Source organism: Rousettus aegyptiacus, unplaced genomic scaffold (genome assembly GCF_014176215.1).
Source record: "Rousettus aegyptiacus isolate mRouAeg1 unplaced genomic scaffold, mRouAeg1.p scaffold_m13_p_15, whole genome shotgun sequence".
Taxonomy (NCBI): Eukaryota; Metazoa; Chordata; class Mammalia; order Chiroptera; family Pteropodidae; genus Rousettus; species Rousettus aegyptiacus.
The window spans coordinates 58,782,547-58,806,621 of NW_023416290.1; the positions used below are offsets into that span (position 1 = coordinate 58,782,547).

The 24,075-nt window shown below is 55.3% G+C and overlaps 2 protein-coding genes across 8 annotated transcripts in view; one reads left to right on the forward strand and one right to left on the reverse strand.

Annotated features, from left to right (window-relative positions):
* The first annotated feature begins 154 nt into the window (after positions 1 to 154).
* Positions 155 to 3,323, forward strand: CHRAC1 (chromatin accessibility complex subunit 1). Its single transcript, XM_016133584.2, has 3 exons — positions 155 to 350; positions 1,871 to 1,997; positions 2,624 to 3,323. The coding sequence occupies exons 1-3, from the start codon at positions 204 to 206 to the stop codon at positions 2,737 to 2,739; spliced, it is 390 nt and encodes a 129-aa protein (XP_015989070.1). The 5' UTR covers positions 155 to 203; the 3' UTR covers positions 2,740 to 3,323.
* A 1,145-nt stretch (positions 3,324 to 4,468) lies between these two features.
* The window catches only part of AGO2 (argonaute RISC catalytic component 2), a 78,739-nt gene continuing 59,132 nt past the window's right edge, over positions 4,469 to 24,075 (reverse strand). For all 7 annotated transcript variants that reach the window (XM_036233070.1, XM_036233067.1, XM_016133583.2 and 4 more), the window contains exons 15-19: positions 22,692 to 22,886; positions 21,900 to 22,034; positions 18,496 to 18,597; positions 16,474 to 16,673; positions 4,469 to 16,215 (exon numbers count right to left, since the gene is read on the reverse strand). In XM_036233070.1, coding sequence (XP_036088963.1) covers positions 16,107 to 16,215; positions 16,474 to 16,673; positions 18,496 to 18,597; positions 21,900 to 22,034; positions 22,692 to 22,886 — 741 coding nt within the window. In that variant the 3' untranslated portion in view covers positions 4,469 to 16,106. The remainder of the gene's footprint in view (positions 16,216 to 16,473; positions 16,674 to 18,495; positions 18,598 to 21,899; positions 22,035 to 22,691; positions 22,887 to 24,075) is intronic.

Sequence of the window (24,075 nt, forward strand, 5' to 3'; positions counted from 1 at the left end):
GTGGAATCCTTCCGCGCAGGCTCTGGGCGCGGGGCATCACGGGGCTTGTAGTCCACCCCCGGAAGCGCCGCTGCTGACTTCCGCGGACACGCCTCCCCGGGACTACAACTCCCAGGGGCAGCGGCGAGTCGCTGCCGCACCGACCGTGCCGGCCGGCCACCTCGCGGCGGGTCTGGCTGCGGCGGCGGGGGAGGGGCGCAAAGATGGCGGACGTGGTCGTGGGCAGAGACAAGTGCGGGGAGCAGCGTCTCGTGTCGCTGCCCCTGTCCCGCATCCGGGTCATCATGAAGAGCTCCCCCGAGGTGTCCAGCATCAACCAGGAAGCGCTGGTGCTCACGGCTAAGGCCACGGTGAGGCGGAGGCCGCGCGGGAAGGAACGAGAGGATAGCGGGGTTGGGGGCCGCCTGAAGCTGTCGCGCTGCCCAGTCCCCGTCGGCCCGCGCGCCGTCGGGGCCCCTTTGCGGGCTCACGCGTGCGCGACCCTCCGTGAGCCGACTCAGTTCCACGCCGCGCGCGCCTCAGCCCCCGCGCGCCCTCCCTCTCTTTGCTCCGCCCTCCCCGCGCCGCTCCCGTCCTGCCTCGCGCACCTCTCGCCCCGCCCACCTCGCTCCCGTCCTGCCTCGCGCGCACTTCGCCCCGCCCACCCCGCGCCGCTCCCGCCCGCCCTCGCGCGCGGCCCCGTCCGCGCGTCAGGGGGGTGGATCTGGGCAGCGGCTCGGAATGTCGCGGACCTCTTGCATCTCCTCTGTTCGTGTGACTGTATTTTCGGCCCCAAAGCCTGCCCGTTTTCTCGCGTCCGGCCTATTTCCTTGGTTTCGGTGCCCCAGCTCCTCAAACGATCCAGTGACAGGGTCCGGGCGCCGTACACACGAAGGTCGAGGGTTTTCTCTGGAGCTACGGCCTATGGTGCCGTTCGTTCACTCCATCTGTCGCTATCTACGGGAGACATCCCCCGGCCACGATCGAAGTAATTCCAGGAACCCTAGTTTTACAGCGTGCTGTATTAGCCCCCTCCTGGGTGCAAAATAGATAATTTTGTCTCTTGATTTGGTTTATTTAGTAGGTCAAGACCTTTCCTGTTCTTACATTGGGCTATGTTGAAGCTGTACAGTCTTGATTGCTTTAACTTTCTTTAGATTGTATCTTCCAGCTCTTAGTTCAGTACACAGAGTCCCTTCAATACGTGGGACTAGAGCTAAGGGAAGTGGGAAGTCTCAGATTCCTTGCCTGATTTATGCCAGCGCCATGCTTTGTTAAGAGTCCAGGGAAATAATTGCCAGTTCAGCATGTGCTGTTGGGAAATTTGTGTTTTCCTGCACAATTTCATTCTGTAAGCTTTACGGGACTAAGATTTATGCAGGCACTTCGTTCCTTACTAACCAGAGTAGGTGGAGTTAAAGTAAAAATGTTGAGAGAAGCTCAGTCCAGGTTGTTGCTGTAGGGAGGGTGTTTGGGCAAAGTGGGAAATGTGGTCAATTTTCAGCTTCCGGTGGTTGACTTACAGTTAGAAGCGAACCATATTAGATATGAAGTATTCCTGAGCCAAGCAGAATTTTTGAATGGTTTCTTGTTCCTATTTATACTGAATAGAATGGTCACTAAACATTTATGATTCATTACTTGATTACTTGCAAATATTTTTCATCAGTTAAAAATCTGAATTAAACCTTAGGAAAATGCCTGCTTCCCTGCCAACTTTGATACGGCCTCGGTTTCTTTCTGATCTCATATTTCTCCTTTCCCCAGTGACTTCCTGTAATTGGAGAAACCAAGATAGTCTGCAACCATCAAAACTTAACATAACTAAAAAAGTTAAGTTCTGTAAGTTTTCAAAGTACACCTTTCATTTTACCTTTTCATTTTGTTTTAGGAACTCTTTGTTCAATATCTAGCCACCTATTCCTACAGACATGGCAGTGGAAAAGAAAAGAAAGCACTCACTTACAATGATTTATCAAACACTGCAGAGGAATCGGAAACTTTTCAGTTTCTTGCAGGTACTTAGTCTTTGAAACATTCCTGTCAAAAAATGCTTAGTAATGTACAGCTTTTTTCCCCCTGCTTTCACTGAAATAAACATTTTGCTGCTTTCTCTAGGTGCCAGAGGTTACCATGACCTGGCACAGGAAGACATTTTTAGTTTTGTCTGTTTGAGTATGTTTGTAATGTGGCTCACCTAGAATGATAATGAAGTCGACAACCTGTACAAGGATGTTTGGCTGGCTGGGTGAGCCTGGCAGGCCCACCCCCTGACTCCTTACCACTGAAGGGGAAGCTCTGGGCCAGTCTACCTGGCCCCCCAAACAGAAATAGCTATTTTGTGGAACAATTTGTGTGGACCACAGCTAAAAAGAGCTTAAGTCTACCCTTGGGGCCAGCAGGCCTGTGGCAGGTAGGTTGGGCAGAGTTCCTCACAGTCAGCCCTTAACCTGCACGTAGGAGCATCTTGTGGTTTGCAGTCAGTGGAATGGAAACTGGTCTTCAGCATTTGGCAGTCTGCATTTTTTCTTATTCTGGAAACTATCCTAGAGATCAGAGCAGGAACTAGTACTTTTTGGAATTTGCGTTGTGGTTTTCATGGCCCATCATAACCAATTGCTAATGTTAGCTTTATGTTTTTAAGATATATTACCAAAGAAGATATTAGCTAGTAAGTATCTGAAAATGCTTAAGGAGAAGAGGGAAGACGAGGAGGAGAATGACGACAATGATGAAAGTGATGATGAAGCGGAATCCTAAACCAGAAAAGAAGTGCTTTGAAAGTCAGCCCGGTAAAGCGCCTCCTGGATCGGCACCAGTGCTCTGAAGTAAGCACAGCACTGGGAGACTTCGGTCTCCTCACTTTTCAGAGACTTCAAGTGCATTGTATTCTTTCTGGGCTAAGAAAGAGCATCTGATGCACCTACACTTATAAAAGCCTAAAGCAAAGTAACCCAGACAACAGCCTCTCTCTGACAGGCTCACACTAGTGGGAGGTGACCAAGAAAAGGCTACCAGCACAGTCAGGCATTGCCAGTCCACCTGCAGCTCTAAGCTGTAGAGGCAAAGACAGCTTTGCTTAACTTTTAAATTTATGGATAGATTTTAGAGAACTTCTAAATATCAGTTATGTCAATTCATATATGTGTATTTTGAAACTTTTTCTAAACAACTAGATCCAGTTTTAGCTAAATATGTAGTTTGTTACATTTTGTTATGTTATATGTATGTTATATTTTAATTTTGTATTTCAAGACGTTTGAATATTTGTCCAAATACTGCATTTTTTTAACTGTAAAGACAAAACTTTATTAAATAAAACTGTCATATTTTTACAGTAAAATGCTTTATGGGCCCTCTGTTCTAATGCGTTATTACCTGAGGCTTTTGTGAAATTTAAAAACAAGCCTCGCTAGCACTTTTATTCCCAGGGAAAAATTTCAAGTCAGATTATAAGTACGAAAAGAACTATTATTTCTGCATAAGCACATTTTTCTTCTTAAAAAGCATTTTAGAACATTCTGTATACTGAAGATGTATCTCATTTTTTTTTTTTTTTTTCCCGCCAACGATTTAAGAATGTAAAAACCGTCTTAGCCGATAGGCCCACAGAAACACAGTAGGCCGGATTCGGCCCACAGACCAGGTTTTGCTGGCCTGTCTTCCCAGCGTGTTCAGTGTGCAGACTCAGGCTGCCTTTTTTACATGCGGCATGATGCACCGAGATTGATCGTGTCGCAGGTAGCGGCGGTCCACTCCTTTCCAGTGCCGAGCGGGATTCCACTGCGTCGGTACACCGCACCATTCACATATCCAGTCCTCAGGTGGAGGGATAATTCCCAACCTGGGTTGTTTCCAGTTCTGATGATTATAAAGCCCAGTAAACATTTACGCACAGAGAACAAACCCTTGGCTTGCTTTAGCAATAATGTACAACCTAGGGATGTTCAGTTGTATTTTTTTTTTTGGTATTCTTAAGCCAATTATCCTTTCCTTTCTCAACACCACACGTTCTTTTTAGTACAGAGAGAGGTCAGAAACAGCCCAGTGAGGCCAGCAGGGGTTTCAGAACTATACCAGGATGTGTGAACAGCCAGGGCGGGCCACCAGGCCACGCGCCCCGGATATGGTCAGCACTGATTCCCACACAACGTGGAGCTCAGGGCTCTGCACCTGACTGGGGCATAGTCGAAACAGTTTTTTTCCCCCTTTGTCCTGTCTCATGGCTGCTAAAGTAGAAGCACTCGGCTCATCCTCGAGACATTAGCTTTGCATTCTCGTGGTTTTCATCCCCAATCCCAACTCTCTGTGGTAACGCCTCGCCCTACCGAGACCACCGTTCAAAGAACAGGTCCAGCGCGTGTAGAATAAGGCCCTGGATTTCTGTCATCGAAGGTAGGCTCTCACCTTGGAAGCCTGGAGTCTTAACCGGTGCAGGAGAAAGTGCCCAAATAAACGTGAGTAATTGAAGACCTTTCGGAGAGGCAGCTGTAAATACGAGGAATTTTATTTTACTTTTTGCTGACATACTATGAGGCAAAACAAAATTGACACCATACAAAATAACTTTATAAAATATCATTCACATCATATTTTATCAGATTTACAGCATTCTGTGCATGTTAAGGGTTATGTAAGGAGGTGGAAAAACACTATGCCAAACTTTTAGTATTAGTTTATATACACACAGTAAGAAACAAATAACTGTTAGGTTCTCCATGAATTTATTGCAAAAATAGTGCAAACTACTTAATCTAATAAGCTGTAAAACAAACTCGAAAGGACCCAGCTAAGCTTAAACACGACAATAGATGCTCAGTGTCTCAGCCTTTAGCTTTCTTCACCAGTTTATCTTTTGTCAATCGAGACCACTCCCCACCTGTTCAGTTGAGGGTGAGTGCTGGGGAAGAGAGAAAGGTGGAGGCCGGCTCTTCCGAGGGGCCAGGCTGCCCTGGCTGCCTAATGCCAGCAATACCTTTAGGATCATGCTACTTACTCAATGGCAACTGTGTGAGGTCTATGCCGAAAACATTACGATGCCACAATGTTTAAGTTTGACCTTAGAAATGAGTTACCCAACCTCTTGATGACATGGAGAAAAGAATCAAGAAAGCAGCATGAACGGAAAGGATTGGGAACATTATTGTCTGCTGACAGACATGGGATTTGTTTTTTCTCGGGTGTTTGGGTAAAGTATCATTCTACTGGTGGGCAACGCTTGAACCAGATATTGAAGTTTTGTTTTGTTTTGTTTTTAAAAGGATACTGTACCCCTATACAAGGGTAATTTTAAAATTTCTTTCAACAGTCTTGGGGTCCAAAAAGCATATATCTAAACAAAATAGAGCAAAACAAAATGCTACATATAAAAGCTAAAGAAACAAAATGCAGCATATTCAGGTTCTTTTTCTTGAGGTACCTATAGGAATTTAATCACCTGCCCCAAAGTACTCTTGTCAGGTAAAAAAACAAAATGCTTACTGGTGAGCCAATCGCACGGCATTTATTATTACCGAGAAAGTGCAACAACGCTGATCTTTATATGCAGCATACTCGAGGGTGATTTACTCTTTACAAAATATAGTTTAAGGGTCGACCTGATGGGAGGTTAAAAATTAAAAACGTGTAACTAGAATCATCCTTTTTTTTTTGTTTGTTTTTTGTTTTTTTTTTTTGAGATCCTGCAGCAAAAAGCCTCCCAAATCAACTTTCAAAATTTTGCCACTAAGGAATGTTGGTTCTCCTGTAAAATTCAGAGATCTCTTTAAAATAGTAAAACTATATACTACAGGAAAGATCCCTAATTTTCAATTTTTATTGGTATAAAATCAAATTCTTAAGACTCCAAAATATTGTGTTACCTCCAAAGAAGTTAAAAAAGATCGCCATAGTAGGAAAAGTCTAGAATTGTAAACTGCCAAATATAAAAGCATGGAAAGTTATCGATCTCCTCTGATCTTCTCACCTGCCAGAAAACTCTCCTGACTTACGGAAACCCCGGGGCTGCTGCTGAAGGCAGGCCTCCCCCCTCCTCAGATGGCCTTGGGCGCGCCCCTTCCTCTGGCCCTGGTCATCACCACCTCTCCCAGGTCAGGAGAGATGACATCTACGACTGTCCATCTTGTTATGCTTACGACATAAACTTACAGGCCAGAGGAAGAGGGGGCCCCCAACAGTGAAGAAAGCAATGATTAGAGTACATGTGGGCTGGTTTTGGCCGCCCCTTCGTTGGCACAGAAAATGCAGTGATAGCTGAAAACATGTGCATAGAAGAGTTTGGAATTTGTAAAATGTTACGTTTTCTCTTGGATTTTTTTTTTTTTTCCCCCACAAGAGGGCAGTTGGGATTCCAATGCATGTTAGTGGTTGGCTGGGGGTAATCTATCAAATTCCATGGCCAATGGGCTTTTCTCCCCACCTGCAATATAAAATATTTAATTTCATACTGATTTTTTTTTCAATGCATTAGAATTCAACACAAAAGGCACAACATAAATAAAAATATTATTAAATAAACGGAAATTATGATTTCAAGCTTCGTGTGGAGTTATATCTGTTTGGTTACTTTTTTCCAATTTAATTTGACAGACTTAGTAAATAGCACCCAACTGTTTAACTGAGGTAGATCCACATTGTAAAGAAAGCTGGGTCCCCTCCATTTTATGTCTAAATTTAAGATGCTTTTACAAAAACAAAAATTCATTGAATCGGACGCAGAAGCCATGGCGGGTGGCGCTGCCTGAAGAAAGCTTAGCGCGTGAGCAGGTTCGCAAGTAAAATCTACGGCCAAGTCAGACTCTCCGTCAGCCATAAATACATCTCGGACTGGAGGGAAAAAAAAAAATCCAGACATTTAAAAATAACCCTGAAAAAGTCTCGAGATTTTCAGAACAGGTCTCTTTTGACTGACTGCCACAGAACTGCACAATGGTCCATTTTCAAAAAGCGATTTGGCAACAGCCAAGCTAGACCACAGAGAGAGAGAGACAGAGAGAGAGACAGAGAGAGAGAGCGGGAGGGGGAAGAGATGTGTCTCGCTGAAAGTTTCCCTTTGTCGCTATGGAGAAGAGACTTGTGGAATCACGATATAGCATCTTAATCTGAACAGTTTAAACTCGCTCTGCCTAATGTTTTTGCATACTCTGAAACTTACAAATTTAACATCTGATTAAGGCTTAATTTAAAGTGGCATTACCACCTAGCATCATGCAAGCGTGGGACATCCTTGAAACACACAGAATGGCAGTAAACTAAAGACAAGGACGTGACGCCTCAGAATTGCATTTAGCAGGGACTATAACTTTAGGATTAAGTTTACAATTCATGTAGCAAACGAAACGTTATACAGAGAGGCCAACGGAGATAAATACTATCGTTTATACAGGAACTGCCGACTTACTGCACAGCACTGCACGGTTTCTGGGTCGCAAGCACAGACCGGGGTGGAGGGGGGGCGGGGGGCACACGCGCCCCGCGGGCGCATGCGCCAACGGCGCGTGGGGGTCCCCCGGGAGCGAGGCCCCCTGCCCCCCGAAGCCGCTCGGCTTCTTAGAAAGAGTAAACTTAGAATGCTCCTAATACATTTTGATTCAAAATGTCTTCTGAAACGTTTTTTGGTGGGGGTGGAAATGAAGAAGGGGCAAGACCTACCTATGGAACTTTTGAATTCGTTTTTGGTTCTTTTTCAATTATTTTATAAAAATAAAATAAAATTAGAAAAGTTGATAAAACTCAGGGTCCGAACCCCTCAATACATGTTAGGTAAGTAATCTGAAGTGTACCAGAGGTAAGAAAAATCTGGATTTAGACACTACATTCTTTTCTCGTATTTAATGAGTAATTAGCCACTTTGCTGCACAGAAACTTACAATTATTCTCTGAAAACGTTTTAAAAAGTAAAAACTCACTTGTCTCTACAGTTATAAAACATGAGCTCATACCTTCAACAACTACATTAAAACCCACTATCAAACTCAGGACTCGAATTTCAATTTAGTGCTAAACTATGTACTTCCAGAACTTGAGTCGGGTGTGTTTTATTTGGCTTAGACGAGGAACCCACACTGCGACTGTCCCATCACCCCTGTAGCCAGCACCCCTGCCGAGGGAAAGGCCATTCGGCTCACGACAGAGGGTCTGGGGTGAGGGGAGGCCCACAGGAGCCACCAAGCGGGCTTCTCCGTACGTGTGTGAAATCAGTAACATTGCGTTAGTTCCCTCGCTGAAAACCAATAAAACCAGCCCGGACGGGGAAGGGCGGTTTTTCGCTAGACCGTCGGCCAAGAAAAGTGCTCAATGCCCGGCTTGAGAAAGTGAGACCCGCACGTTGCGTGTCGGACATGTCAAAACGGGATCCTCCGTGCACGTCCCGAGGTGACGGCCACACGGAAGCACGCGGGTTCCCGGGTGCCACGGGACAGCAACGCTAACGAAAGCCGAGTGCACGCGGGGACCGGAGAGCGCCTCGCGCCCGGGGACGACGCGCGCACGCCACCGAGACCCGGTTCCGAGTCCCCTACGAAACGTCGAGTGCCGTTAGCTGAACAGCCTTGTCGCGCGACTACACGGGACCGAAACCACGGGGTGCTGCTCACGCTCTGGTCTGACTACAGACGGGGGTCCCCGTGCCCACTTCCTGGCACCCCCGCAGGTGTGGCCTCGGTCAGGGCACGGGAGGAATCATGCGACTGGAACTTAGCGCCGTCTGCCCCGGGGCGGTATGCACGGGCTTCACGGTTTACAACGACAGGGGCTGAGGAGCAAAGGGAGTGTCACAGGCAGAGGGCGAGGAGTGGCGCGCGGAGTGCCCCAAGGTGCAGGCTGACTTCCCAAGAAAAACGCAGCCCCAGCATGATCCCGAAAGGACGCTGAGGACCGGACTTGAAAGGCACAGAGGCTGAGACGGGGTCTTCCAGAACACGCTGGGTTTGGTACTGATGGAGACCAAGGGACGGCCTGGGGGCCGCCTGCCTCTTGGAGTGAGGGCCCTGCCCTCTCCCGCCCCCCAGGGCTTCCGTCACCACCTCCAGAGTTCCAAGGAGCCTTGGGCCCCCCACACGCGCACCTAGCTCTGTCCAGTGGCACCAAGCGGCCGAGCGGGCAGTCTGCTCTGCAGCCCCTGGCCCGGTGGTGTGGGCTGCTCCGGGGGTAGACGCATGGTCCGAAGGCCCGTGGAGACTGAGAAGGTGCTGAGTGAGGCTGGCCTCGGCATCTAGTGCCTGGACACTCCTGGGGGGAGGAGGTAAGACTTGGCGGTGCAGCTTTGACTCTGCCCGACCTGAAGCCAAGGAGGATGGAAAGAAGAGAGAATTCAGCCTCCTCCAGCCCCGCTGGAAAGGGGACGGGGTGAGGTGGGGACTCACGCCCCAGTCACACCACCAAGGGCTTTTGAAGATCTCGCGCGCCAGGCCAGCGCCATAGAAAAGTGTCGACAAAAGCACCAGTGACTTCCAGTTTTCTCGCTTCCAAATCATCTTTCATGAACGCAAACATGGGGCGGGGGGATGGGGGGAGGGGGGCGAGGCTCACCGCAGGATTCGGGAGACAAACGCACGAACGGCGGAAGGGCAGGTCTGAGTTCCACGGCTCACGCCACCGCCCCGGGCAGGGGGCTGGTGTGCAGTGTCCTCCGAAAGACCCTGTGTGGCGCCCTGGCTGGAAACGAGGCCAACCCAGAGGACCCCGGTGGCCCCAGAAGCAGGCAGCAGACATGCGGGCACCCACCCGAAACGTCCATGCTTCCCGGGGTGGACAGTGTGATCGCAGAATTACAGCACATTCTGAGAAAGACCTCAAAGGACACTTAGCTCTTTCAGAATTCAAGCATGCCATGGAGCGCGAAAAGCATCAAAACTGAAAACAGCAGGGTCCGAGGCGATGACGTGCACGTGGTGATGCACTTGGGACGCCTCCAGGCCAAAGTCGGTGTCTGGTGAGCGTCTGGCAGGAGAGCGGAGCCACCTGCACACCAGACACTGTCGTCACAGAACCACCCGCTGGCCCTCCGGAAGTCACGAGCGAACCAAGGGAGGCATTTGGGAGCGAGCGCCGAGCTCCTGAGGATGAAGAAACATAGGGAACCTACAGAAAAGACAGGCAGGTGGCGGAGGGCGACAGCCGCCCGCAGCGGAGGGCGGGCAGAGGGCGGCCCTGAAGCGGAGCGGCTAACCGGCTGGGAGGGGGCACGCAGAGTCCTCGCTGGCCCCCGGGGCGGCCTCCCCGCAGCCGGCCTCCCAGGGGCCCGGCCCAGCGGGAGGCTCCTGCTTGGCCATGCTGCTGTGGCCCAGCGTCCTTGCAAACGAGGGCCTTGGCCAGAGATTTTGCTTTCAGACATTAGATGAGCGTCACGTCGCGGCGGGGGAGGGTGCGGGGAACCCCAGGTTCCCAAGCCAAAGGGTGACTGTGCCTGCATTGTTTTTCAAAACCAGGAGGCAACTGGGGAAGTGTGATTTGTGTGAGAGTCGGTGTCCGAGCACCCTGGTGACCTTACGGCGTGTACATATAGGGAGGAGAGGGCAGAGGGAGCCATTTGCACTCATTCGTAAGTCAAGCGGTGGGGAAAAAAGTGCTTTCTCACGTGGAACGGGGCCGGGACAGCAGGTCGCTTCGAGGTCCCGCCACATACGCCCGCCGCACGAGACGCTCCCGCCAGCCTGCGAGGACGGCGCGGGGAAGCCCCCATGTGACACCCACCGCCACTCAGAACCCTGGGCTCTCAGAGCTGGGAGGCCGTGAGCGCGCCCTGGGCCACCGCCGACACCGCGGGGGGCGGAGGGGACTGCCCCCGGGTCACAGTATGGCACACACATGTTCAAGCCAGAACTGAACAGAGAGATGTTCACAATTCAGTTTATTCGAGCGACATTTTGGCTGCTTTCAGTGGGGACAGCTACGCTTAAGAGCAAACATGAATCGACTGAGAGTTCAGAGGTAGCCTTAACTGCAGTTGCTTTTTTTTTTAAAAACTAAAAGGTCTTTAGAAACCACCTTCTGTAGTGATTTTTACATTCACTTTAGACGACAACATGGCAAAACATATCCAGAAAAGCGTTAGGTGAGGGCGCTGTGACCGCATCCACGTGACATTCGCAAGCACCCAGGAGACGGGGCTGGGTTCAGGAGCCCCCGTGTGTCTTCCTGGGCTGCCTGACCCCAGACGGAATCGCGCACCGGGCTGGGGCAAACACGGCTGATCGAGTGGAAAAATCACAGGACGTAAAGGAACGAACAGCACGGGGTTTCGGGTCTCTCCAGCATTTACGGGCTAAGCCGCCAAGGACGGTTCTGACATGACAGTGACCTCGTGGCTTTAAAATGATGGCTGACCAGGGAGGCCCTCGGCCCCTGCGAACACCGGCCACGCAGACGCTTCCCGTCCAAACTGTCCAATGCTGGACGGAACTGGGAAAAAAGATGATTTCGGGAGTCATGGCGAACCACCAGGAATTAAACAGACCACAAGAGTGTTCAGAGCACTTACAACTAATCCTCTTACAAGCAAATCTTCAGACCTCACGGAGAGAGCCCACTCTCGAGAGAGATGCTCACTTCCCTTCCGCAAAACAAGAAAACGAGGCTAATTTGTCCTTCATGAACGGTTAACAGACACGAGGCTAAGGAACAGGATAAGTCCACACAACTCTAACACGTAATACTGAGAAACGTGGCAGTGTCACTAGAACGACGTGTCGCGCCCGTCATCTCTGCTCTCCTACGCCTATTTACAATCATTTCCGACGAGCACAGCAGACGCGAAGGTGGACGTGGTAAAGAAGGGAGTCGTCAACGTCAGTGCAATGCTTTCGAGCTGAAAATTTTCCTTACCAAAAAAAAAAAAAAAAAAAGAGAGCATGTGTGGGTAACACGGACAACCCCATGACGAAGTGCACTGTGTCTACACTGAAAAACGTCACAGCAGCCGGAGCCGCAGGCGCGGCAGCCAGGGAGCACGTCCTTGGCTCCTCCGGGAAGGGCCGACGCCGTACATGAGACAGTGCGTCCTGCGAACGAGGCGCCGAGGCTGCTCCTCGCTGTACATTCCTTGAGCGTGAGCGTGAGAGATGAGTCAGAGGTCACAGGGAAATTTCTATGGCTTGTCTGGGCCACTGGGATTGTCCACTGTCTGGATTACGTCAGCTTCTACAGGCCCTCCTAACGGAACTGCCTCAGCTGTGGTAAATGCCCACGGAAATCCTTTAAACTGTCCGACAGCTCCAAGTCCCGTTGAAGGACGACCCCCAGATGCTGACAGCTCTGGGAACAAGCCGGGTTGCGTCCGTGACGTCGGGTGACCGAGAGAAGCTGGCCCGGCCCCACAGGCCTCCTGGGAACAGCGATGGCATCCCGACCGCACGACGCTTGGCTGGTCCACCCTTAATATACTGTATCAAATATATAATTTGACTGAAAAAACTGCCTTGCAAAAATAAAATTTAAATCACCCCGCAGATCAATGTAAAACTACACTGCTGCGTACGTAAGAAAAACAATTCATCCAGAAAAGTTACATTTGTGACTTTCAAAAAAATAAAGCATCCGGCAAACTTGAAGGTAAACATTAGGTGATTTATAAAAGTTGGGGGGAATAATTTCTATCGTATCCATCAGGTACCACGTGCACTGGCATATCTACATCGGCCAAATCAAACCAGAGCGGAAAGAAAAAAATAAATAGCAACATTTGCATTTAACAACAATAAAAATAACATACACTACAACATCGGTAACCCTCCTCCCGACCCCCCGCAGGAACTGAACTGAAATCGTCTTCTCCGACCTGTGCTCGGGGACCAGGGAGATGCGCGTCAGGAATGGCAGTGGTGGCGGCCAGCCTCCGGGGGCGCGGATGTCTCTCCGCCCCCAGCACGCGTCGCCCCGCGGGGCGCGGGACCGGCTGCGGTTCTAGGGCGCGCTCACTCGCTCGCGGGGGTGTGAGACCGCCAGCGGGAAGCAACGCAACCTTGGAAAGCAGAGGCGGCCCCGACGCGCAGGAAGCCAGTCTGTGTGAAGACCCCTCGCACCGGGCACCCGCAGCCCGAGCCCGGCGCCCCCCAACGGTGCAGTGCGGCGGCGCGCCCGGGGCCGGAGCTGGGAGGCCGAGGCGGCAGGGAGACCCCGGCGCCCCCAAAGGGCTCCTCACGGAATGGCGACTTGACAGCGGCCCCAGTTCTTCAGGGCGAGAGCGTCCCCCACGTACGAGATGGTGGCAAAGGGACAGGACCACGTTAGGTTTCTTAGAGCGTTTTAAGACGTGCCAGGAGGAGTTCGGTATAAGGATCTCATCGGGAGACGTCTTTTAAGGACACGAGCGCGCTCCCAGGTTTCCTTCAAAACGAATCGCCGTTTCTACGCCGTCACGGGCACGTGCGGTCTGCTGGAAGCAAGGCACACCTCCCCTGAGAGCGGGGCGGGCAGAGCCAGCGGCGCCGGCCCAGCCCGATGGTCGCCCGGGCCCCTCTCGGCTTCCAGACGCCTGGGGCTTGGACCGACTCTGCTGCCCCGCGAGTTCTCACGCCGTCTCAGAACGCGGAATCATCCTAACGGTGGGGGTACTGGTAGGAATTTGGGACAAGTATTTACCTGAGAGATCACACCTACAGCCATCTGGATTCCCAATCAACAGACACGACCAAAGGTGGTGGCCAGCCCAGCTGGGGACAGCTGGTCCGGGAACGCTTTTAGTGTGACGCGTTTCTCAACACAAGCACCGGGCTGTCAGAGACGCCCTTCTCGAAGTACTTTGGCCCACCAAAAAGAAAACTTTTCCTTCAAACTAAAAAATAAAAATAAAAGCAAACAAAAACGTAGGTCTAATTTCCTGCCGGCCTGTGCCCTCTCCTGGGTTTCAGCTTAGAGAACGTGTGTGTCCCTGCTCGGCCCTTCGTACTCGGGGGACAACCGTCCCTCTGCAGCGAGCTCCAGCTCAGGGGCCCGGAGACCCCAGGCAGCCCTGCAGGACCGGATCCGGGCGGCCGGCGGCCAGGCCCAGGGTGGGCGTTTGACCAAGCTCCGCCACTGCGCCCACCGAGGCGCCCCCGCGGGTGGCGGGACCGTGCCTGAGACACGCGGCTCTCGACGACCCTACAGGTGCCTGGAAACCGACCTAGTTTACGAATTTTAAAGTGAAGGCTCCCTCCTTAGCTCGAAAGCTCCTGGTAACCTAAGCCAAGAGTGTACTGGTGTCCTTCTGAAAGTAAGAGAAAGTGCCGCTTGCCACTGAAATGACAGGGAACTGCAACATTCTTAGAGCAGAGGCTTCTGTCATTCAAAGAGACGAAAAAATAAAAAAAAAGATACAGCAAAAAGAGACTAATGCCATTAATAAGACACCGACATGCACACAGGACACCCACGCTCACGCACGCACACACCACTCTGAGTGAATAGCTTCACAAGTAATAGTCACCCCTTCGCCATCGCCGAAACCCGGGCTAAGCGTCCGCCAGGGCTCCGCCTGCGGTCCCCGGCCCCCTCCCGGCCCTCGGAGCCGGCGGGCGGGAGGTGGGCACTCGCTGTAGCACGAGGCGCCCCCGTCGGCGGGGTGGGGGTGGGGACCCTCGTCACCAACAGCGCAGAGGTAAAGGGCAGGCCAGGTGGGGAGGGCGGTCAGCAGGGACCGGAAACCCACAGAGCAGCACTGGGGAAGGCTTGCGTCCTTCCTCGCGCCTCTCCAATGAACGTGGACTTGGCTCTCACAAAACTGCCTACGAGGACAACAGGCCCGTTTAGCGCAGACGGAGCTGTCGGTCGTCACCCTTCCCCAGTCGCCCGTGGCGTCGCTCTTAGTGCAATGGTTTCTGGATTGGCAAACCCGCGCCCGGCCCAGGGCGCGCATCCGAGCAGAGGCGGCCGCCCCTGCTGCCGGCTTCGGTCGGCCGTCCTCCTGCGGCAGGGCTCGGGCGCTGCCCCCGCCGGCCTCGCGCCCCACGCGGAGCGCGCCATCGATCCCGGGCACGCGGCGTGCCTCCCCGGCCGAGGCGCGCGCGCCCCACTTGTGCTTGGTCCGCCGAGCCGCGCGCGGGGCCGCGGAGGCGGGGCCGCGCCGGTCCTCCCGACGGTACAGGCGCCACGGGCTACGCGGAGGGGAGGCGGGCGGCGGTCGCATCAGTCGATTGCATACTCTTGGACTTAAGCGCTGAGAGCCACAAGAGGCGGTTCCGTCCCCAGGCTCCGGACACTCTCGACAGGCTGGACGATCACATGAAGCACCCCAGAGTCAATAAAATGAAAACGGCATCTACCTATCACATTAATACTGCAAACCAGGTATATATTTTTTTCTCTTACATCAAAGACATAACAGTGAAAAAGGATTGTACTGTATTTATCACCACAGACCCGTATTCTTTAGAAACTTTGGAAAATAAATGTCACAGTCCTACAGGACAAATCTTATGATTAGACTGTCGGCATATCGTCTTTTTTCTTTTTTTTTTTTTTTTTTAAATAAATTTTTATTAAAATGGCACTTGTCTGCCAATCTCTCTGGACCTAGAAATGCTGTAAACGCACGTGGACCGCCTTCTGCCACTGCTCCTGACTCCGCGCGGAGGGCAAGGCGGGCAGTGGCAGTGGCAGAACGGGACACCTGCCCTCGCGCCCTGAAGAGCTTGTGTGAGCCACGTCAGGAGCACGCTGGCGTAGCTTTCGAATCGACTTTAGTGACAACATCAGAAGGTTCAAGGCTTTAAAACCGCAGTCGTGTTTCGTGGTGCTCTCTCTCAGAGAACGTCCACAGCTAGTTTGAGCCCATCAATTTCATACAGAATCATGTGTTACAAACAAGTACATTGAATGACCAAATAAATTAAAAATGTTTTAAAGCCCTGAGTTCATAGACTGCTTTTCGGAGATTTTTAGGAAACACGGGACTCTATTTTAATAAGCAGCTTATAGATTTTGGCAAACCATATTTCCTGCGGCAATGGGGTCACATACAGGTCTGCAGTTCGGAATCCGAGTTTGAAATCTGGGACGGAAGGCATTCTGGAAAACAGAGGCTCTGCGAAAATCGATGACGTCTCATGTTCGATGCTGGCTGTCACAGAAGGGCTGGGTGTCTGTTGGTCTGAGTGTAGCTGGTCTCATGTGAATCCAACTCGGCACACAATCGTAAACATGACAACGCGTCAAGCAAAGTACATGGTGCGCAGCGTGTCCTGATGGACCTGGACCGCCTTGGCCAGCGCCTGGTGGTCTCGTCCGTTACTCTGCCCGGAGGTATGGCTTCCTTCAGCACTGTGGGGACAGGGGACACAGAGAGCGCGGCCCTTAACGCGGCACGAGGCAGCGCCCTGACGGCCGCGTCAGGGCCGCGCGCCACACACCTGGGGACGTGGCCGACGAGGGACGGCGAAGGTGCCCGCCTCTGGGTCAGTCGGCTCCAGACGCCGGACCCCGCCGGTTCCCACTCCGAAGAAAGCAGCTGCCGATGCCCGTCTCAGAAGTGCCCCCCTGCTGTGGCCTGCAGCCGGGAAAGGCCTGCCGCCCACTCACCTGTCATGCTCTTTATCCACCAGGTGGTACCTGGCCCGGAAGGCCACCAGGTGAGCGTAGTACGCGGGCGCCGGGATAGACACAGAGCGCGTGCAGCGCACGTAAGTGTGACACAGCTGGTAAGTGAGGATCTGCAGCTCGTCCGAAGAGAAGCGGTTGTCGTCCCAGAGCACGTGGTAGTGGGAGGGCCTGCTTGTCCCCTGGGGGCGGGTCAGAGGGTCAGGGAGGGGCCCGGAGCACACGGCAGGCGGCGCGCAAGCTCTTCGCGAGGAACGCGGTGGGAGACGTGACAGAAACTAACGGCCAACAGACACCGACGCCTTCGCGCGCGGCTAGAAAGAGGCGTCGGAACCGTGCGGTTCTTCACCCCGTGGGTCAAACACAGGACTTTACGCACATTTGTTCACGTATAGAAAAATCACAGGAAGAGACAAAGCACTATAAAAACTGCTGTCGAAGACGGTCCCACCTGTATGTATCACACGTTCTACAATGTTTGGTCTGAGAACAGACGTCTTAATAAAAATGACACATTCACAACCCTTTATAAATGGGCGTTTAAACACGTCGTCCTGTGTGGTTTGAAACGTTCTGAAACTGAAGGAAGTGGGACTTGGTGGCCTCGCCCGCCACCTGTCGGGGCGTGCAGGCCCCGCCCGCACGGTGTCAGCGGGTGCACGGCCCGGCCTGGGGCACGCACGGTGACCTCCCGCGGCTTCCCACGCCCTGCCCGAGCCCCGCGGCCCAGTCCCAGCCGCCCGGGCCCCGTCTGTGTGGAGGCTGCCGGCAAGGGCAGAAGTCCCCAGGCTCTGATTCCCCAGTGCGCAGGTTCTGGCGCCCGCGTTGGGCACGTACTCGCTGGCTGTCACAGGGGCCTGTGGACAGCGGGGTGGTCTGCATGGGGCGTCTGCTGAGCACACAGCGAGGCCGGCAGAGCAGGTCCTCTCGAGGCCCGTTTTACGGCGCGGCACTTGCACGGACCAGAGGCCCAGGGAGGTGAGGGCTCCGCCCCCCAGGAGGACAGCCAGGAGGAGAGGGGCTGTGCCTGAGAGAGCACGAAGCCCAAACGTCCAGGACGGGGCCCTCCACAGAGCAGGCGCCGGCCGGACTCAGGACGCGAGCGCTAGCAAACACCGCACTAACGGACGATGCGAGGCGTTTTTCCTTTCTTTCTAACAACCCTCTCAGCCCACAGACCGCAGCGCGCCCTGCCCTGGTCTAGACCTGGGGGTGCGGGCGGCGTGGGAGTCTCTATCTCCCCTGGAACATTAAAGGCCCGACGTTCGTGGCGCAGTCTCGAATTCCAGGTTCGAGTCCTTCGGGCTGGAATACTCAAGTCCTTACTTACACCCTGACAAACCGAAAGGCCCTCTGCGAGGCGGCCCCTGAGACGGGGAGCTAGGGGCCCGAGAACTAGGCGCCCCTGTCCCAGGGCGCACAGCCTCACAGGTCCTGGGGGCCCGGCTCCGGCAATGGGTGCGGCTGGGCGTGGCACCTCCGTGGTGGCCAGCTGTGGGCCTCTTCACCGACAGAGACCAGGAGAGCCTCCGGGTGCCGACGAGCCGCACGGCGGCAGTGGCTGTGGGTGGAGCGGCGCACGGGGCTGAATCCGGCCAAGGGCGTGTGAGCTGACGCCGAGCGGGCCTTCCGCCGCGGTGGCCCTGTCACCTCTGAGCGCTCGTCTGGCTTGCTGAGCCCCCAGGCCCCCCACCAGTGCACCCGGACTTCACGCTCACTGCTCCTTCCACCTGGACCGCATCTCCCCTAACCCAGGCCCCCCGGCAAGGCAGCCCGGTGGGTCCTTCGTCCCCAACACTGGCCGTCCTGAGCCTCTGTCCACCGGTCAAGCGCCCGACTCCCCTCGGGACGGGCGGGAGCCCCGCGCGAGCTGCTCACCACTGCGTCCTCAGTGCCCGCTGGAGCGCCTGGCACGAGGTCCGCGCCCTTCGTGTGTGTGCTGGCTGTACACGCGAGGCCACGGCGACGCCCAGACCCAGGCCACAGGGGTCCCTCTGTCCTTACCTGGATGCCGGCGTGACTACACAGGTAGAAGTCGAACTCGGTGGGGTGCGTGATCTTCGTGTCCACGGTGGTGCCTGCTGGAATGTTCCCGCTTTTCCCGACCTGCGGCAGCACAGGAGCCCGTCAGAGCCGGCAGAGGGCAGCAGACCGCGCGGGCCGCTCGCTGCCCGCCTTCCAAGTCTTTACGTCGGCCGACACGTTTGCTCAGGGCTCTAGTATCGATAAAACCCAGCAAATGCTAACGACCAACGTTAAGTCGGCTCCTGTTCTACCTGGGCGGGGGTCACCCTGTCGCCACGCCTCACACAGGTCCCGGGGGGAGACACGGCGTCCCCCCCTCACCGAAGGGTCTGTGTTAACGCTCAGGCCAGGATGGAAAGTGCCAGCAGCAGGCCACCTGGGGCCACGAGTGACGGACACACGACGGGCCGGCTGTGCGCAAACACGCACGACACTTCAGAGGCGCCAGCGAACCCCGAAAGCCACCGGGGCCTCGGGGCTCTGCTGCCGCTGCCGCCTACAGAGAGCCCAGGAGCCGGGGCGGCAGGTGGCAGGGAGGCAGGGCCTCCAAAGCACGCCCACTGCTGAACCCTCGGGGCGACGTGGCCGAAGACCTGGCTACTGCCGCCGCCGCGGCAACCCCCCGCTCGAGGACCGCACCCCAGCCGGTCACCAAGTCGCCCACTTTTTGGTTGTGCGCCGCTTCGAACGCACACACACACGCGAGGACGGACCCCACGCGGCCCCTCGCACCGCCGCGTGCACCGCTTGACTTCTCGCCGAACCCCGGTACACGTGGAGGTTTTGAAGTCTGACATCGGAAGACGACGTCCCCACGCTGTGTCTCAAGTTCAGACGCCGTTATCCCCACGCTTGCTTTCGCTGCGTCCTGGGGTCTCCGTGGCCCGCCACGGCGCTGCTCGGTAGGTTGTCACGTCCACGTGACAGACAGAGCCTCTTGATTCCGCTGCTGTGGAGAAGCCGACACACGAATGCGTCGCGACCTCTGATCCCGGGGGGAGACGGTCAGGTGGGCTGTTTGCTTCTGGACGTGCAGGCCATGGAGTCACACTCCAGGGTCACCTCCAGAGCCGGGTTCCCAGTAGGTCGTCAGTCAGTGCGCCCATCGGCCATGAGTTTTCTTCAAACGTCGTATTACCATGGCCAAGGACCGTGCGACCTGCTGCTTCTGTTAACCCTACGTCCTCGGGAAGGGGGTCCTGGGAGGCAGGGAGGCCGGCGGCCCGCACGCCCAGGGGCCGGCTGGCGCTGGGCTGTCTGCTCCAGACCCTGTCTGTGTTCCTGACCACGGCTCAGCGCCCACATCCCCGCCAACACTTGGTATTATCAGGCCGACCTCGTTACGTGAGTTTCCCCCCAATTCCGCACTGTCTGAAATGATGTCTATACGACTGTTCTTCGAAGGTTGGGTAAAACTTGCTTCTAAAAATCTCTGGACCAACTTCATAAATCAGCCTAAGTAGCCCTGCCTCCAATTCTCTGCCTCATTTTAAGATGATCTAGTCTCGAGAGTTTGGTAAAGTTTGCCTGTAAAACTCTCCGGGCCTCATGCTTTTATGAATGATGACTGAATTATCCTCCTCAGCTGCTTCTGGTAATTTGTATAATTCTACAAAAAAACTGTATCTGTTTCTTCCAAGTTTTCCAATGTACCGACAGAAAGCTGTTAAGATCCTACTATGATTTAAATAACATAATATTCCTTCTGCGGTTACAGTTCCAATTTCGCTCCAGATGTTGTTACAAATTTTCCTCGTCGTTGGGTCTTGCGAGGTTTGCCTAGAAGTAGGCTTTGCTTCCGTTACTCTGTCCCACGCCTCTTCACCTCCCACTTCAGTGCCTGCTATGCGAGGAGAGGAGCGGGCTGCAGGAACGAGCCCGCCGGCCTGCTGGCAAGGGGGCTCTGCGCGCCGAGGCGGAAGGAGGGGGCCGAGAACCCCAGCTCCGAGGCTCTGCCAGAGCTGCCACGAGGGCTCCAAGCTCCGTCCTTCCTGCGCCTTCGGCCGACCTGATGGCCTTCTTGTTTAAAGTCTCTAAGCCGAGCCGCTCATCTCCAAGCACCGTCTTGCTTCTGTTCAGTTCTAATTATTTTATAATCGTTATTCTCTTTACCTGTTTAATGTATGTGCTACTTACGAGTGAATTTAAAATTTCAAGCTTTCTTAAATGTCTCTTCCTGCCGGTGATTTAAAATTTAATCACATCATGATCAAAAACTGCAGTTTGCACGACCCGGAGATTTACAAGTCCCCTGAGACCTCCTTTGTCACCTGGTACGAGACCGACTTTCGAAAGCCTTCCACGTGAACTCAGCTCTTACGGGCAAGAGTCCATCTACCTCCTCGATGCGGCTCCTTCACGTCGTGCTTCCGACGTTCGGTTTCGACCAACGTGCCGGTCTCGGCGTCGGACAGCGGTGCGTCAGGGCGGACCTCCCGGAGCGCAGGTCTGTCGGCCGTGCCTGGGGATTCTGTCGGTTTCTGCTTTACTATTTTTTTTCCTCGTCACATATTTTTAGGTCACGGAGTTCGGTACCTCCGAGCTCCTAGCTGTCATACCCCCTCGGTGAGTCATCCCTACGAGTGTGACGAAGCCTCCCTCCTTCTCGCAGTGGCTCTCAGGCCGCATCTCGTCTTCCATTTAGACACTAAGCATTTCCCGTGCTGTGTCTGTCACACGGTGGTGGCTGGGCACTGCTGTGCCGTGCCCGCCTCTGGCACCGTGTGGATGTCAACCCATGGCGTCTGGCCCTGCTGGGACCAGTTCCGGGCCTGCTCACGGTCTGTCTAAGGTCCCTCCTTCTGGGAGGGTCTCTCTTCTGAAGCGGGCTACCTCGAGGCTTTGCCGCTTTAAAACGGCGTGGTTGGTCTTCACTGTCTGGGAGCGCAGAAAACGCTTTAACCCGAGGACTCCCACCTTGCCTCACTGTGGAGAACTCCCAGCAGTTACGGCCCCAGAACTCGCTTCTCCCTCACGCTCGTTATTCTGATTCTGCAACACCCAAGAGACACACAGGGGGCCTGGCCGCCCGTGACACCTGTCACCTTCTACCTCCTCCCCAGACCCCTGACCGTGCCCCCAGAGCTGCCCTCCGGCCCCCCGCCTCCCGAGTCCGCTCTGTCCCCCTGCACCCTTCGTGGCCGCCACCCATCGCCGCGGCTGCTGACCGGTTCTTTTTCAGAGCCGCCTCTCTGGTCATCTCTGTGTCGGACGAACGACATACATCTCCTGGCCCTGGTCCCAGAACTGTGGGATTTACAGGTCCAGCCCCACCCCCGGTCTGACGGCCTTACTCCAGTGCCCAAGGCTGGGTCTCCACGGAGCCCCTCTGCGGACAGGGCCCCCCCCAGGGCCCGGGGCACGCCCCGGCCGAGGAGACGCACCCGCTCGTTCTTGTCCGTGCAGAACAGCCGCGTGTGGTGTCTCTTCTGCACCACGATGAAGGTGATGCCCGGCTGGTAATCCTTCTCCAGCTTGATGCACGCCTCCCGGATGGCCAGGAGCTCGTGGTGGAGGACCTGCGGGCAAGAGAGGCGCGCCTGAGGCTGTTAGGTGTTCACGGGCTCCGGCCACCTGAAAGGAAACCCCCGAATGACATCTACCACTTGACGAGTATCAGTAGTGAGGTCTCCTGGCTCAGCTGGCCCGCTGTTGGCTGTGCGCCTTTGCCTTTCTGGGCCTATTTCCTCATCTATGTGATGGAGTGAATGATACCCAGGTTTCATGGCTAAATGGCTTAAATGAAATGATCCAGCAACACGATCAGCACAGCACCTGGCAGGTCCTCAGTGCTCCATACGTGGCACCCACCACACACACACAGTAGCCGGGAGGGACCGCGGAAGACACAAACGTGAACACGTTGATTCAACTACTTGTTTTTTTTGTATCTGAGAGGAAGGGGGAGGATCTAGCAGGGAAACACACGGGCTTCGGAGTCAGAGCTGAGTTCGAATCCTAACTCCACCACTGAGGAGCCAGGTGGCTTTCGGGCGGCCACGTGCCCTCTCTGATCTCGTTTTTCACTTTTAAAATGGAAAACGCCTGGACCAGAGGAACATGGGCGGGTCGGCCACGGCACCGCCCTTCCCGCTGGAGAGCCCGGAGGCTGCCCCGCGGGACGGCCGCGTGCACGGAGCACGCGCGGGGACAGAGGGGCGGCGGACGGCGCCCACCTGCTGGAACTGCCCCTCGGAGACGCCGTCGCGGTAGAAGATGATGCGGGTGGGCTTGAAGCGCGTGGACTTGTAGAACTGGATGAGGAGCTCGCGCACCATGGCGGCCAGGTCCTGGATGATCTCCTGGCGGTGCTGCTGGACCCGCACGGTGGCGCAGTAGCGGTTGGGGTGGGCGTCCATGCTGCCCACGACCTGTGGGCGGGACCGAGCGTGTGATGGAGCGGCCGGGGGCCGGCCCAGGGCGCCCCGGCAGACGCATCTCCGCCCCGAGCATCACACCGCGGGGGGGCGACGGCGACCTGTCAGACGCTGGCCCGTGGCCTCCGTGCTCTCGAGTGTGCGGCACAGCGTCAGAACCAACGCCTGCCCGAGGCGCCCAGTGAAAGAGGCGACTGCTCCGCTCCCTCCCCCGCATGCTCCGGCGAGGCTGAGCTCCACCGGCCCACGGAGCCACCTGCGGACGGATCCCCAGTCCTTTCACAGGATACTGCTTTCCCAAAGAAGCTGTTTGCACACCAATGCACAGCACCCCAAGACTCTGACCCCTAGGAGTGGCGGGGCCCCCAAAGGCAGGCTGGCCCTGAGCAGGTGTCCAGAGGGAGCCGACGGGACAGGCAGCGAGAGCGGGGGCCACGGAGCACCAGGCCGCCCTGCGCCGGCCTCCCGCGTCGGACACGGAAAGGGCCGGAAGGCGCCGAGCGAAGCAGACGTGCCGTGGCCGGGGGCAGACGGCGGCCGCCACCCGGGTGCCCCCCCCCACCCCCAGAGGCTGCAGGCCACGGTCCGCATCATCTCGGGATCTGAAGCGCCTCGGGGAGCAGTGGGCTGCCGGGCGGCGGCCCTGCCCACGCGTGTGCCTCCGGCTCCTCACCTGAGACCGTTTGGGGACACGTACGTGTCTGTGGCTGCTCTAGAAAGAGCCGCTACGCGGAGGGAGGCAGCACACGAGGACCCCACGGTGTGGCCGTCCCCCTCCACCCTGCAGCACGGGCAGGATGCCGCTGTGAACGCCCCCTGACCTCGGGCGGCCTTTCTCCACTGCTCCTCCCGGGCACGGAGCTCGGCCTCTGAACCCCGTGTGTAAGTGACGGAGCTAACGCTGCCCTCGTCAGATCAGCGGACCACGCGGTGACGCGCCCGGCCCGGTGCCTGGCTTGCAGCAGAAAGTGCCCGCGTCACTGGTCAGCCTGCAGGACGCACGAGCCACCCGGGTGGCTTCCGACAAGTGACGCCACCCGCCAGCAGGCCCCACTGGGGACGGTGGGGACGCACAGCCGCGCACCTGGCCTCCCTCCCAGCCCCCGGCCGCGGCTGCAGAGCACGGGGGTCGCCCACGGACGAGGACTGCGCGGTGGCAGAGCCGTGCTCTGCACCCGCATGC